The following is a 16647-nucleotide window of genomic DNA, read 5'->3' on the forward strand; positions in this document are numbered from 1 at the left end:
TGGAATATCCCACTTCTGGCTCCACAATTTTGTGAACTTTCCCATTTCTGACACCTCAATTTCATGGATTATCCCATTTCTGACATCACAATGTCGTGGATTTTCCCATTGCTGGCATCACATTTTCATGGACTTTCCCATTTCTAACCATACAATTTCGTTGACTATCCGACTTCTGGCTCCACAATGTCGTGGACTATCCCATTTCTGACACCACAATGTCGTGGATTATCCCACTTCTGACACCACAATGTCGTGGACTATCCCAATCCTGACACCACAGTATCATGGACCATTCCATTTCTGACATCACAATGTTCACAAATCACATATTTTTTTTTTCAAATTTTAAACAACGCATATACGAGCCTGTACGAGGAGCTATCATCTATCTTTTTTTTTTAATTTTAGATTAGCCTGTCATCTTCGCTAAAATATTCCGATATGGCAATAAGGGCAAGCACCGCCCCCCCCCCCCCGCCCCTCACCCTGCGCAATATGATGCACTATAAAGAAAACAAATATTGGAACAAATCTTTTATTGTATGCCACTCCCTAGCATATAAATGCTTAAACATTCAACTTTTTGTCTGAAATAAGCACACAAGTCTTTTTAGATCGCGCACATTTCATTATAGCTCAGCTTATTTATTTTGTATCTGAGCACGAATAATATGCAAGGCGTCGTCTGAGCACAGGAAAACAAAAGGCTGAAATGAAGCAATAGCACAGCGTGTTGTAATGCATAATGATGAAATTACCACACTACTATAGCAACACGCCGATTCCCAAGAGCGACAAGCGTTAAAAAGACCCCGATATTTTGCAGTAACTCTCAGCGAGCTGTTCGTGGCTAACCGACTAAGACAGGCCTGGAATCCTGGTTATTGCCTCCCCATTTATGCGCGGGTACCTCAGGTTCCTTTGTGTTGCACAGTTCTCTAGATAGCGGTGCTGGGGCCGAAATCTCCAGCCTAGCCGTAAAGCTTTATGCTGCCATACGGCGTTTCAGCGTATGTCTGGAAGTATGGTCTATTTTTTTCTTGTTTATTTGATCTGGGAGGTTCGATCCTCGGGCAATTGGCACTGTCTTTTTTATAACTTGTCAGTACTTTTTATGGCTTAACTTTTTTTTCCTTCCACTTCAATTTAGGTACATTTTAGAATATAAACTCTTAAGAAATACGGTAAACTATAGTAAAAGATTCGGATGTATAATGCATCACAATTCATTTACATATGGTCACCCTGTGTTTATTTTTTTCGGTCATCCTGTGCTCATTTTGACTGTGACCCCAGTCTCTTTCTTATGTCGATGTTTACGAAACGAAAGTTTCTTTCCATAAATGAACAGCAGTAGTGTGGAACCGATGGAGACTGAACCGATATTTTCACCAATAGGTAAGTCGTTTCGCTATCAATCCCTCAGTTGTCTTTTGAGATGTTAATTCTCTTTCATAGAATGGTGCGATCACATGACTATCAAACTCGCTCGCTACAAGAATAACACAAGTTAGAAAGTATAAAATTTCTTTACTTTTAAGGTACAAAAGAGGAATTGGCATTAGATCAAGCTGCCGTTTTTCTCGAAGATGCCATCAGCGTAAGTTTTGTAAAATTAGTCAAAATAGAATCAGATTTGGCTAATACGCGTGACTGTTCCTGCTATTTCCTGAATTTGCTTGTCAAATACATTTTTAACTGCCTACTGACTCTGTCTGAAAGATATGTTTTATGAATTGTTCGGTCAGTATGCTCACAGAGAATCGCCAGCCGCATTTTTAGGGAGTTTTATCAATAATGAAGACATGTTTGATCAGGTCACTCCAGGAAAGAGTGGGAAGATGGCTATTTGGGGAGATGTGATATGGGGGGAGGGGGGTAGTTAAGTTTTTGATCCCCTATCTTTGGGGAGGGGTGGGGGGCATTAAGAAGCAGCACATTTTAAGAGGTCTTTTAAGTGAAGAGGGCTCAATTTCCCATCCTTTTCTCTACATGCCCCATGAAAGTGCAGGGTCCAAAATAGCGGCCGGCTTCCGGCGATAGCCGGCTGTTTTCTGGTCTTTGCCGGGTCTTTTTTTCCTGTATCCCCTTCTCATATTTTTAGTATGCAGGCTTTTTTATTCCCACCAAAATCCACAAAGCCGACAAAATCTAGCAGATTTAAAAAAAATATATTTTGAACTTTGAAGTGTCTGATCTCCCTTAATACAACAGGGCCGTAGCAGGGGGTGGGGCACTGGAGGTACATGCCCCCCCTCCCCCAATGTTTTGAAAAATTATAAGGAAATGACCAGTAGGGGACCAGCTGTGCCCCCCAAATATTATCTCAATGTTTTTGTATTGTGCCCCCCCCCCTCCCCCCCCAATATTTCAAACCTGCTACCGCCCTGATACAATAATTTTTTGCATGAAATTTGTTAAATTTAAACAAATTACTATTCTAATTTTTTTCATTTTGTTTATTTTCTTTATTGTTTTCCTGTCATCAGTACAGGTCAATACATCACAAGATTGACAGGCGATCATTACGAATCTACCGATTTTATTACAGCGCTCCTGTCAGATGGTAAATGAAATATTATTTCAGCATACTTTTGTTTGTATAAAAACTATGTGGGTTGCTTCTCAGAGATTTTCTTTGAGATGTGTTTTTTTTTTGTACTTTTCTTAGTTTAAAAAAATTATCCACATCTTTTAAAATGTACTTATCCACATCTTTTTAAATGTACTTATCCCTTAGGGGTTAATATGGGTCAGTATGCAGCTCTTACAAGCTGCAATTTGATTGGGCAAATGAACAATATCCGCACCTTGACACAAAGAACGAGAAGAATAGAGACAAAAGAATTCCGTTGTAGAACAAAGATAACAGGAGACCAAGCAGCTGCGTACTTACTCGTAAATATTGCTGTTGACTGCACAAAGTGCCTTGAATTTATGACTAGTTTTGCAGACAATCACTCCTGTTTATTTTTTTGGGAGTTCAACCCCCCCCCCCCCCCCCCCCCCTCCTGCCAACCTTGTTAACAGGAATGCACACTCACTAGGACCAAATGTTTGTTTTTCTTAAGGGCCGTCTACACAGGGCAAAATTTTATAACATTACAATTTTAAGAAAAAGTTGCTAAAGTGTGGGGAGAAAAGTTGACACGTTTTTACTTGACTTGAAAAACTGGAATGTTTGCATTTTCTTGAAAAGTTTTACTTACCAATGTTTTACTTACCAAGTTGATTGTGAAGACCATCAACAAGTTTTACTTGACAAGTTTTTCCGATGAAAGCAGTTCATAGGCCCCTTTTTCTAATGCTTGTGGACTATTAATAAAGCTATTGTTGCTGTAATTGCCATGGTCTGTCTCTTTGTCGGAGGCACCATATTGTGATGGCAGGCTTTGTTATTTTTTTGGTATTGCCACTGTCTATAGGCATTACCAGCTCATTGCATGAAAAACTTGTCAAGTAAAAATTGCTCGAGTGGACAGCATGTCTAAATGAACAACTAGAATTGTCAGTTAAACTCGTCAAGTAAAATTGCCTGTGTAGACGGCCCTTTAGAGGTCAAGTATGTCAGCATGTCTAAATGAACGGCTAGAATTGTCAGTTAAACTTATCAAGTAAAAATTGCTCGTATGGACAGCATGTCTAAATGAACAACTAGAATTGTCAGTTAAACTTATCAAGTAAAAATTGCTCGTATGGACAGCATGTCTAAATGAACAACTAGAATTGTCAGTTAAACTCGTCAAGTAAAATTGCCTGTGTAGACGGCCCTTTAGAGGTCAAGTACGTGGGTGTTTAATGTATTGAAAATTAAAGCAATTCATAATTATTTTAATAACGTCTTGTGTTTCCAGGGGCTTGATATTGGTCATTTTTGTTGATTTGATGCTTGCATTTTTGGAAACACCATCTTCCTTAACGTGAGTTAAATTACTTCACATACACTCCTAAATATGATAACTGACGTACAGTTTGTACATGTGAACACATTATTTATTATTGATCCATGGTTTGTATGATATATCCCCATATGTTGAAACTCCTGTGTGATAACTTCATAGGCATACAGCATCATACAGTACCTATCAACTCTCCATTAGGTGGGAGTCTTATGATTTTGGACATCTTCTCCCGCTCGCCCGTGTGGAGCACCAAATTTCCCACTTTTTAGTGATCGCATCAGAAAAAAAATATATTCTCTAGAAAATAAATTTTCCTATTTTTTTAAACAATAATTTCCTTGCATAGTGCAATTTATCTAACACCCTTGTGAGATCCATAAGTGGATTTGGGTCAAGAAACTTTCTGTACTGCAAACGCCTGAAAGGATATACCACCCCTCCCCCCAAAAAATCTCAAGACTTGAGATTTTTTGAGGTTTACAGGTATGCAGTATGATCAAAATGCCTCTCTGTTATGATTATGTGCTATAGGCCTATTGCTGCCATAGTCTACATGTTTCCAATTGTCCCTTTTACTTTCCTCCTCCACTTCCTAAAGTTCCCTGTAAACATCCAATAAATACTTAAAAGTAAATTTGAAATTTTGCACTTGGTATTGTCTTTTCCAAGATAAGTCTCCACACAATCCTCCCTTTTTCTTTCCTTATCAACTTCCTGCCCCCTTATCCACTTACATTTAAGGAAATGCAATAAATGCTTATACTAACAGTACATTTTGAATGCTGCACAGGGTATCGTCTGATCCAAGATATATGTCTCCACGACCCGAAGTCCCATGTGGCATCCTTGAAACCATTGAGCTTTTATGTCTTTCCTGTTTTGTGTTTGATGTGGTAATCAAGGTAATAAAAATGAACTAAGTGATTATATCGGACAATAGCCCTGGTTTACACCAAAGTTGTATTGATGTGTATGGCATATGCCTGCGCACCCCTCCCTGCAAGTCCTAGCTATTTTTACTTAATGTTACTTAAATGTTTAGTTAAAATGACCTTGTCAGCTGTAGCTTTCTTATTGTTACATCTTATATTGGTAGACAAATTATTTGGAGAAATTTCAAACTATTCATATACATAAAAAAATATTTCTTTTGTTATTTACGCAATTAGATGGTATTGAATTAGAAAATATTGAAATAGGTTAATTTGCAGATGGGTTGTTGGATTCTTTGTCTTGGTACTTATTTCTGTATGATTAATTGAGAGCTGAAAAAGATCATTAAATGGTATATCTGCTGTATGTATTGTATATTGTAGGAAATGACTATTAGATGCATGGCTCTCCCTGTTTTCTTTGTACCCCCACCCCACTTTTTATTTTAGGTCTGCTATGGTAGTTTATTTTAGTTACTTGTTGATCAATGTTATAAGGTTCTTGAGATATAAATGCTTGCCTTAAAACCTCTTTTTTTTATTTTAGACCCATGTAATTGGCAAACGTCAATTCTTCAAGAATCGCTGGCTGCTTTCCTATATGCTTGTTCTTGGCATTTCCTTTGCGGATGTTTTCGTCAGCTTAAGCTACAACTGTGGTGAGGTATGGAACAAAGGGTAATTGTCTATTGGTCCTTTGGTCCTTCCTTTTCCTTTTCATTTAAGCCTTCCTACTAAATGATACATGTCATTGCTCAGCTTAGACCATTATATCTTATTTTGTTAAATACTGTTCATCATAGTACACCAATACTGCAATTTTTTTTTGGTTCCCCTTATAGTTTTAATTTTGCACCTTTTAAGAACAGGCTTAATCCTGAATCCCAGGGATCGCAAATTACCAATAAAATACTCCCCTTATTATCCAAACTGACAATGTCTCTTTCCCTTGTTTGTTCTTTGAAGGTTGTTCGAATTCGGCGGATTCTTAGACCATTCTTTCTCCTGCAGAACTCCTCTCTGATGAAAAAGCTGGTAAGCCTAGTAACCTAGGCCTGATTCTCAGAGAACACTGTTTCTATAAAAAATGATCATAAGTCTCTATTCTATGTGATAATGGAAAGCATGCAAAAACTTGCAAGATTCCCATTTATTTTCTTAACAATAATATGTGATAATAGTCACATTATTATATAATGGTTGCTTTCTTGTATAGTGGGTGAATCTTATGGAGATGATCTTGCGTGCTTAAAAACCTGATATTGAAAGATCAGTAGCACAATCATGGCACCATTTTAGCAAAAACAACAAACTGTCGCACAAAATAGTATATATCTCTCTCAGTTCTTATGCTTTTCACATGAAACTTTTTATAATTGTAGTCCAATAACCAATTTACAAGACCAAGGAAAAAATATTATATTTCTGAGTAGACATTTCTTGACAAAAATCTAGAAATTTAATAAACACAGCAAATTTAGAATGTAACGCGTTACATTTCCGGTCTAACACCGCATCACAAAATAACATTTTAGTTAAATTTTCTTAAAGGCTTTTAAAAAATCTGCTAAATTGAACCGACATAAATAAGGATAATAATATAACAAACATATACAAGTAATTTTAAACAAATTCATTTATTGTATTTGCAGATATTAAGATTTACAAAATATCGATGATGCGTCTAAACAGCATGTAACGCTCGTGTTATTAACAAACCTGCTCCACAAATAATGACCGATTTTAGGTACTATTAAAACAAATGTGATAAACTAAATTTTAATTTTATGATGGGCAACAAATAAACTCCTTGTAAGCGAAGTTTTCAGACAATCCACCAAATAGTTTTTGCGAAAAAAAGACAACCAATAATTCGGAAACACTTTCTGTTACATTGAAAATGAGTTTAATTTTACACCATCGCAATCACAAAACACAAAATTTAGTAATAGTACTTTTATCAAACGGTACTCACTACGACATCCCCGCTTTGGGCTTGTGTTTAGCCGACATCCCTAAAGATTTCAGCCGAATTGCAATAGTTTTGAGCGAGAAAATCAAATTTCAATGATTCGGAAACACTTTTGTGCATTATTACAGTGCTCACAAAGCGTAACGAGCGTTACAGCTGGAAGAAAACGCGAAGAAAAACTGCTAAAATGTTTCAAAATATTGTCTCTGCTTGCTTCTTTCCTCGTCCTCGAAGACTTCCACGAGATCACATGCCTAGAACAATAGATTTATGGGGGTCCCAGCACAAAATGCAGGGGTTTTGTGCGTCATAAGTTAAAAATAAACGCCCGCGGGTATTGCACAGAGAGTGCGTAGCACGTGTAGTCGGTCATTCGGCAACACAATACACAAGCTAACCTTTGAATATTCATATGGAAAATCCTGTTTCACGTAAGCAAGCTGCAGCACTCAAGAAAAAAGAAATAAAAAGGGCAAAAGACAAAGATTACTACGAGAAAAATCGCAACAAGAAAATAGCTCAAGTAATCGAGCGGCGAAAAGCGAGACGAGAGGAGACAAAAGGCAAGTCACGAACAAGAACGGAAATAAAGAAAGCTGCGTCAAAGAAGAGACGCAAAGAACAACGAGCTACCGCCAGAGAAGAACTTGAAAGAAAAAGACAAATAGCAAGAGAAAAGACAAGGGAAAGGGTCCGTAGATACCGCCAGAAAAATAAGGAAGAACAAGGACAGGAGAAAGAAATTTTGCAGAACACTGGGGAGAGATTCAAGAACCGCAAGTCCAAAAAACGTGTTACTGACAAGGCCAAAGATAAACTTCCGCAAACTCCCGAGAAAAAAGCCGAAGTACTAGAAACTTTGATAAACAGCCCGAGAACAAGAAAAACACTTTCCAGGCAAGGGGTAGTGAAAACTCCAGAAGAAGAAAAAGAAAGTAACACGTTGAAAGCCCTCGCGTCGGACATCTCTGAAGGTTTGAAACACGTCAAACGTTCGGGATCGAACGAAAAACGCGCTGCCTACAAAGCACTTAAATCACTTGCTTTTGGAGATAATATAAAAAAGTCGAGAGCAAAAAAGTCCCTAGGAAAGTTAGTCGGCCTTAACGAAAAGAGCATCAGTAAAGCCATCAAAACAAGGGAGGAGATTTTAAAGGGAGAAGGAGAAAGCTGGCTTTATGTAAAAAGAAAAACACGACGAGATGCGCTCCCAGAAGAAGACGTTGAAAAAATTTACTGCTTCTGGGCCAGTTCGGCTAGTCGTCCTACAGGAGACAAAAGTGACTTTGTGAAAAACAGAGTTGGCAAAAAACAGTATTTAACCCACCCCAAGCATGTTCTCGAAACGAGCCAAACGGAGGCTTTCCAGGAATTTGCGAAGCTTCACCCTGAAGTAAAAGTAGCGCAACGCAAATTCGAGATGTTAAAACCTTACTTTGTAAAACAAGCAAGAGAAAGGGACAGAAAATCTTGCCTTTGCAGAAAACATGTCGAAACGAAAATTCTTTTCGACGCATGTATGAAGTTTCGAAAGGGTGTGGTCAAGACGACGGGAAACGAGAGCGAAGAGTCGCCCATTTTCAAAACGTTGACAGAAGCGGCTGATGCAACCTTATGCTCAAAGGAAGATGGGATAGAGCACCATAAAATCGAGTGCTTGGAGCGAGATTGCAACAGATGCTCTGTGGAGAAAATAAAACTACTTCCAGAGGAGTCTAGCAATGAAGGAAGTGTTTGTTGGTCTAGGTACGAGTACCTACCCACTGGAAAATTCCTTGCCAATGGTCAAGAGAAAAAGAAGATAGCCTTGGTCCCCAAAGAAACACCACCCTCAGAAATGTTTAAATATTTCAAAAAGCTTTTGGAAGCCTATCCCCTGCATTCATTCATGGCTAAATGGCAACGTGAGCAACTTGATAATCTTTTGGAACACTTGCCACTTGGCCATGTCGTGTGCATTCACGACTATTCTGAGGGGTATGCGTGTCGCCAGCAAGATGAGATCCAATCAGAGTTCTTTGACGTAACCAAGGCTTCTCTACATGTTACCATCTTACATCGCCATGCTGTTGAAAGTAAAGACGGGATCACAAGCACAGAGGCTGAGCCACACTTGATCAAAGAGCACTTGTTTGTGGTTTCCGATGATCCGACGCAAGACCATGACAGTGTGCACAAAGCCCAAGAGCTTATTCATGATTACCTGGTCAACGATGTGGGCTATAGCATTGAGCTCTTGCATGAATTTACAGATGGGTGCGCAGCACAATATAAGTCACGACACTGCATTGGAGATTTGTCATGTTCTCTGGCAGATTTTGGATATCCCATCCAAAGAAGCTTTTTCGAAACCTCCCATGCTAAAGGAGAGCAAGATGCTGCTGGCTCTCATGTAAAGCAGAAAACCAGCCAAGCCGTCCTACGCAGAAAAGCTAAAATCAATTCTGCAAAGGACATGTATGCTTATCTGGTTGCAAACTTTACAGAGCCAGCAGCAACTAGCTATGCTGCTCGTAGAACGGCTACCCAGCTGACGCGCCGTGTTTTCTTTTATGTTCCTGCAAAAGGAGAGGGTGCAGTCTCCAGGAACCGTGATGGGCGAAAGTTCAAGGAAGCAAAGGGCATAAGAAAATGGCACTGTGTCAAGACACTTCCCCAGCAAGAGAAGGTCCTAGTACGGCATCGGACATGCTACTGTGTGAGCTGCATTGTGAAAGATGAAGATTCATGTACCAATAAGGCATGGCTTGATGAGTGGAAAGAAGTGACTATCCCTAGAGATGGTTCAGTTGCTATCACTCGTCAAGCCACAGAGCAGCCTGCTCTTGAACATGATACAGCATCACACATGGCAGATCTGGCTGCGTGCGGCAGCACTGTTGCCATTGAGGCTGAAGGTGATAGAATGTACGATTTCTATCTCCTCAAAGTCACGTCAGCAGGTGTTGAGGAGCTAGAACATGACTACACTGATGATTACCACAACACTGCACTGAGAGGAGAGTCTGTCTTGAAAGGGCATTTTTATCTCCGTGATAATATTCATGACATGACTTTCACCTTAAACGAAAAACGGATTGCAGTTGTTTATGCGGCCACTGTCCGCCATATTTGTGGTGACCTCCCCACTAAGAAAAGAGGCAAGAAACTTATTTACAAGCTTCCATTGAAGGAAAATGAAGCCATCCTTGCCATTCTTTGAGAAAAGTGACATTTTAAAGTATTTAGTGTTACTTGTACTGTATTCTGTGTGATATTGTAGTGGGAGCCACACCCACAAAGCATTGTGGGTAAAACACAAAAAATCACAAAAATCATGAAATAATGTAAAATATGAAATAATTTCAACTGTTTGTCAAAACATACTTCATAATTAGCCTGTAGAACCTTTGAATAGGGAAATTAAAGCATTTTGGTTTTTTAACCTAGTGTAACACAAAATGGATAGGTGACTGTGCTACTGATCAAAGTTTATCGAAACCTATGAACCTTCAGTATATTTGTTTCATTGAAAAAAGCTTTAACAACAGTTCAACAAAATATTCGCATCCGATTATGTGAGCTGGCTAATAGTAAGTCATGTAGCAAAGCTGAACCCCCCCCCCCTACCTTTATATTTTGCCTTTTATACTTTCATTTGCTATGGACCCCATATTGTATTTATTTACCAGTTCAGATCTCCCCTCCACCAAACGTTGCAAGTCTTCTATGTTCATCATTAATAATATCTAACTACAGTAATGTCTTTATCTTCAGTTAAGGGCAATAAAAAGGACTCTGCCAGAGATTATGAGGTAAGCAATAATTTTTGGGAAAATGCATCTGTAACAATGTATCCCTAAGTTTTGGGTGACCGATGTAACAATCTCTCCCGCGCATGCGTCGCCAAACGAAGGGTTCTGGGATCTCCACATCGCTGCTGCTAAAATCTTGCAGCAAGGTGATCACAGCGCATGCTCGGAAAATGGCTGACTCGGTCTCGGTCAGGTCGCGGTCGCCTTGAACCGTGTAAACACCACAGCAGGACGAATTTTCGTACGCTACCGATGATTTTTTGGCGCGGTTGCATAGCTGCCTGGCTGCTCAGTAGATGAACAACCTCGGTGGAGTCCGTTATTTTCATCTCAAAATGATACCAATACTGCTTGAAATGCTACCAAATGTTGTTGCAATGATGAGCAACATTATCGTGTCGGTTGTTGCAGAGAATGTGGCTTATCAGGCCAATAAACGACGGATTTTGCAGGCAGTTTTAATGCAACAACACCGAAAAAACATCGCAGTGTAAAAGAAGAAACAAAAAAAACAAAACAAAAATGTTTTGGGTAAGACCTTGCAGGGTTTCTCTTTGGTGGGAAAACATTGTATAGAGTAGCTGATGTTTGGAGAAACCGCTGACCAAATGTGAAATTCATCCGGTTCCACCGACACCGTGTAAACAGTGCGAAAAATAGCCTCAGTCTCGCTGAAGCTATTAGATTTTCTATAAAGTTCTTAAAACCTTTCACTTATAATAAACTAGCCAAAAGAAAGCATACATAATCTTTCAAATTCTGAAAAGAGAATTTAATTTAATTGAAATGTCAAGTTAAAAAAAAATCTGGGTTGTAGAACTATTTCAAGGGAATACCTTAAAATTTTCCTGGCCGCGCGAAAGTGAGTGAATAATTCCAAAATTGGCGGGAAAATCTAGAACAATGATTTTCCTTAAAACCTTTAAAATTCAGAGACGGCAATGCCACAAAATATTTGCGAAGTGTTTTCTATTGCAATGCTACGCAGAATGAAGCGAAGATAGCAGCAAATTATGAGAAAAAATATCATTTCGTTGTAGGTTTCAAAAACAGCGCGCGCGCGCTCGTGAGAATGCCGCCATTCTTGATTACGAATGCAGCGCACGTGCACAATGCAAAAAAAAAAGAATTATCTGCTAAATTTTGCAGATTTGTTTCCTGGAGTTAATTAAAATCATTTGATTACCAGGTTGAGATACAGATTTGAGATTTTGATTTGACGCGCTTTTTATAGGGTCCATACGAACCACATACCAATTTCTTGTATTTTCCACAATTCGACACCGAAAAATTCAAATTACTAACTTTTATTTATCGGGATTTGGTAGCCCCATTCATGATATGTTTTAGACATTTAGATTTGTTCTTGTTTCTATTATTGGCGCATAAATTTTTTTTTGCGGCTAGCTTTGCAAAATCTTTTGGAGATCGGGACTACTTCGAGAAATAAAAAAGGCTCTGGTTACGAGATAGCCGATATAAGCGATACACGTATCCCTAGGTTTTGGTTGACCGATATCAGTGACACAGGTATCCCTATGTTATGTGTGACCAATATTAGTGACACAGGTATTCCTAGATTTTAGGTGAGCAGTATCAGTGACACAGGTATCACTTTAGGTTTTAGGTGAGTGATATCAGTGACACAGGTATCCCTAGGTTTTGGGTGTGTCTTTCTTGTTAGAAACCTCCTCTGCCACTAAATATTGGTGTTCTGTATAAGAAGAAAAACTTTCATGCAAATAACACTTGCATTGATTTAAACACAAATTAAATTACAGCATTTCTGATTTAGTTTTCTTATACATAGCTCGTTTTTTTGGTTCAAATGAATAATTAGCTGACTGACTAATACTTTTAAACTAAAGTACCTATAATTAACTAACAGATTAGAAGTCTGCGTCCTCTATCATTGTATCACACAGCTTCAGGAATTGTAAGCCATGTTTACCGATGATCCTTTATTTTTAGCGTCCTGTTTCTGCTGTTTCTTCACATCGTTTTCTTTACTTCATTTGGGATGCTCCTCTTTCCAAGAGAATCTGTAAGTAAGTCAATACAAACATCAGGGGTGGCTCTAGGGGTGGCCTGAGTTAAACATAAGGAAATAGACGGAATGACAATGAATCAGGCTTCCTCTTTCTTGGAAACCTCGCTACTGTCCCCCTATTGGAATTCCTGGATCCGCCCTTGAACAGCGCAACTATTGCTGGCAAAAAGCTTCTGAGACAAGCAATGCTTGCGCTGGTTAAACACCATGTTTTGAGTCATGGTGATGTAGCTTGCAGTATTTTCTATGTCTTGTGGCGCTGTTTACACGGAACTTACAGCTCCTTGCCATCAACTTCAAGATTGTGCTGGGTCAAAATAGGGGCGATGTGCGAACAGCCCTTGCACATGGCTACCATGTTTGGTAATTGTATGGTATTATTTCCTTCCCGAATCACAGCTATAAATTATGCAAATTGCGCCAACATTGCTGTAATCGTATACAATCAGAGCCAGCAAGCTGTGCCTGACTAGTTTGACCACGAGAAAAAAAAGCCGAGGTCAAGTGGTCACAGCAGATAGACCCATGTCATTCTCGTGTTAGTGCACTGTAATGTTGCTAATAAGTACGCTTTTAGGACCCAAAAAAGCCCGTCCAAGGTTTTTAATTTTTTTTACAAAACACGCGCGAAGTTGTTGTTTTGCCATTGCAAACTGTCTCGCGTTTTGCTCGGTTAAAGCCGGGCTTATGACGTCACAACCTTGGTACAGCTTCTCAAAATTGTTTTAAAACGAAAGCAACTTCGTTTTTAAATGACTGCAAACTCGTCAAAAAAAACCGGGCAGTACTTGCGCAGCCATGGGCTGCTCCAACAACCACTATACCACACAGCACAGCACTCACACCGATAGTTATTATAACGCCACCTCGGATTTCTATCTGGTAGGATTTCACTGATAGTTTATTTTCATCTGACTTCGACTTTCTCCGATCGAGGCAATGAATAGTTCAACAACAAAATCCAATGAGATCAACAAGAAAGGATCAAATATCCAATGGCTGGAACCGGAATCTAAAGAGTTGAACAAGTTATTTTATTACTTTTATAATAATATCGAGAAAATGACAAAAATTGAAGAATGAAATTTGAGAAGATTTCAAGCGGGAAAAGTCAATAGCAATCGAGCGCGTTGGTTGAATAAAAGTTGGCCGTAAAATCGATTACAAATAATTTAATGTGTCACTAATCTATTAATACTCACATGAAACAGGATTTGCCTATTTTATTTAGTATGCCAAGCTTTAATCTGATTTGATTGGAAATAAAATAGGAAATACAGGGAACAAAACAGGCTTTCGCCTTTTACAAGTTCAGAATCAACTTCCTTACGGCTGGAGTTCATCATAGAAGACTGAATTCACATTTCTGTATTTTCACAGTGTTTTATAGTGTTATGAAAACTTTGGCTGTGTCTCCCTTTCACCAAGATGAGCCTTCAACGATCGGTTCGCCTTGCGCTCTGATAGTGATATGGCGGAAACTCGCATCCACCTTCCTCAAAAACCATCTCAACTCCTTGTTGTCTTCTTCTGTTGAACTCTTGATTGTCACTGGGGTCTGTGAGCTCTAAGCCTCATGGCCTGGTACTTTCGATCGACGACGCTATTATTCGACTGAGTTCTGGGGCATTGATTTCGGATCTCCTATATGATTTAACACTAAAATTTCGCGCCGTACCATGGCTGTGAAGTCACCACAGGCCTCCCAACGGTCCAAATTCGGCCCCAGTCTGCGAGACATTTTCTTTCGACGAAAATTAAAAAAAAATCCAAAAACGAAAAAAAATGAAGCGCCATTTTTATCCAGGTTTGCTACGTAACCTCTAGACTTATGTTTTAGCAAAATAAAGTTTTCGTTTCTGACCTAGTTTAAGTGGACGTCAATAACATGCTTCCTTGTAGCCCAAGGGGGGGGGGGGGGGGGTTAAACCCCCTAAACTCTACATCCGCTACTGATGAGTTTCAGTGGATACAAACTTTTTTTTATCTTTATTTAAGTGGACGTCAAGGAATCAAACAGATGTGGTAAGTGTCCTCTAATTCCAAGTACCCAGCTCTAATCTCTAATCTAGATCAAGCATCGATCTTATTCTTTCTATCTCATAGATCAAACCTCCGTCAGCTTAAAATACCCATGTCAGCCATATATTTGTTTTTGTTTTCTTTTCAATATTGGTATACAAATTATGCGATTTTATAGTAATCTAACAGCAAAGTTTTATATCGCATTATTACAATTTTACTAGAGTTTCTACCTTTCATTATTTCGCTACGATAACAAAATGGCGGCTGACAGAGCAAATGTTTTATTTATCCCATGCAGGGCCGTAGCATAGAAAGTGCCCGCTACCCCCAAATATTTTAAAAATTATAAGGAAAAAGGGGCGTGACTGTTTCACCAATATTTCCTTAATGTTTCTGTGTCGTGCCCCCCCCCCCCATCTTTTGAAGCTTTCTACAGCTCTGTATGTATTGAAAAGTGTTTTGATGATTATTTATTTACGATATTATATTTAAAGGCAAACCCATATCTTATATTATGCTTACAAATGTCATTACAGCTTTCAGAATGTCGGGAGTCAAACACCGAGAGTGGTTCAATATGCGAGGGAGCAAAGTTCTTCCCAAATCTACAGACGTCAATGCGAAGCCTTTTTGTGCTGCTGACCACAGCGAATAACCCGGATGGTGAGCATGCGCAGACATGAATAGATCTTGATCTCTTAGCAAGTACCCTATTGGTTGGTGATACAATAAGACCTGTAGCTTAACACTTTTTTTTGAAAAAGGCTGCAAATATTGCAAGAACACTGATAACAAACTCCGACCTTAAGAAGCCTTGCTTTCGCGTTCAAACTCAATGATCTGGAAAAAGGCCCTAAGGTGTTTTTCTGTCTGGCAAATGAGGAAAGAGACTGGATACAAGCGAAAACAATCTTTTGTGACATGTATTTATCTCCTGATTTTTTTTTCTTCTAGTCATGATGCCCGCTTATATGAAAAACAGATTCTACGCAATTTATTTTATTGTCTACAGCGGCATTGGTAAGGAACACTGAAACGTAATTTCACTTGTGGCACTAAATTCTCCTACGGACGTCGCTTGAACTCTGGTACAATTAGGAATTGTGCAGTACTTGTTGAGCACTCACAGTGGAAATGAAAACGCTGACTCCGTGGTCCTAGTCCTAGTGCATTCATACAAACACACATCAAACACAGGGGGGGGGGGGGGGGGGGTTGGAAGGTGTTGCCTCTGTAGTTACCATCTGCAGTGATTGTACTCACAAACAAAAGCACATCAAACTACTAAGCGCACTAGCCCAACTGTGAAAACTGTTAAGATACAGTACAACAGACAGAACCATGAAGGCAGTCGCCATTTTTCATTCTAGCAAAATACCAAGTGCGAGAAATCACCCATTTCCGTCGGCTGATTTGTGAAAGTAATTACGTTATTTTCGATCGAAGTTGTTAAATAATGTATAAGGCTTTGTATTTAAACACGAACGCGCGCTATATAGCTCCGCCTCCATTTTCGCAAGTTCTCGCGCAGGTTGTCGCCATTCAAAGCTAGACTTCATTGAGTGAGGACCTCTAAAACTGCCAGAAGAAAACAGCAAAAAGTAAAGTCGTACGACACACTACGACAACTGTTAAGTACAAGAGATTGTTAAAAAAAAATCAAAATTCATCCCTTCCAAACCTATCTAATGCGTGCGTGAGAGAAGTCAAATGACGAATGACAGCTTGCCTAAGGCAAGTCCCTTTTATAGTGCGCGTTCGTGTTTAAATGGATATTACGAAATTTGTCTCCCAACCTTGACTAAAAACGGTAACGAAGGTGTAGCTTATTAGGGCTCTTCAAGAAAAGCCCTAGCTCTCTAACCTTTATATTTCGGTACTTCTCTCTTACCTTTATATTTCGGTACTTCAAGCTGGCATTCGTCAAAGGACGAATGACAGCTTGCCTAAGGCAAGTCCCTTTTATGGT

General features: G+C 39.2%; 2 protein-coding genes across 3 annotated transcripts in view; both read left to right on the plus strand.

Annotated features, from left to right (window-relative positions):
* The first annotated feature begins 973 nt into the window (after positions 1 to 973).
* The window catches only part of LOC5506091 (two pore channel protein 2), a 35556-nt gene continuing 19882 nt past the window's right edge, over positions 974 to 16647 (plus strand). For both annotated transcript variants that reach the window (XM_048722976.1, XM_048722977.1), the window contains exons 1-12: positions 974 to 1401; positions 1545 to 1603; positions 2493 to 2569; positions 3858 to 3923; positions 4696 to 4807; positions 5385 to 5501; positions 5804 to 5872; positions 10566 to 10603; positions 12575 to 12647; positions 14652 to 14678; positions 15215 to 15341; positions 15633 to 15698. In XM_048722976.1, the coding sequence (XP_048578933.1) occupies positions 1347 to 1401; positions 1545 to 1603; positions 2493 to 2569; positions 3858 to 3923; positions 4696 to 4807; positions 5385 to 5501; positions 5804 to 5872; positions 10566 to 10603; positions 12575 to 12647; positions 14652 to 14678; positions 15215 to 15341; positions 15633 to 15698 (886 nt within the window). In that variant the 5' untranslated portion in view covers positions 974 to 1346. The remainder of the gene's footprint in view (positions 1402 to 1544; positions 1604 to 2492; positions 2570 to 3857; positions 3924 to 4695; positions 4808 to 5384; positions 5502 to 5803; positions 5873 to 10565; positions 10604 to 12574; positions 12648 to 14651; positions 14679 to 15214; positions 15342 to 15632; positions 15699 to 16647) is intronic.
* LOC125560703 lies at positions 6078 to 10245 on the plus strand. Its single transcript, XM_048722975.1, has one exon. The coding sequence runs from the start codon at positions 7222 to 7224 to the stop codon at positions 10009 to 10011; it is 2790 nt and encodes a 929-aa protein (XP_048578932.1). The 5' UTR covers positions 6078 to 7221; the 3' UTR covers positions 10012 to 10245.

The sequence above is a fragment of the Nematostella vectensis genome, chromosome 15, assembly GCF_932526225.1.
Source record: "Nematostella vectensis chromosome 15, jaNemVect1.1, whole genome shotgun sequence".
NCBI classification, from domain to species: Eukaryota; Metazoa; Cnidaria; class Anthozoa; order Actiniaria; family Edwardsiidae; genus Nematostella; species Nematostella vectensis.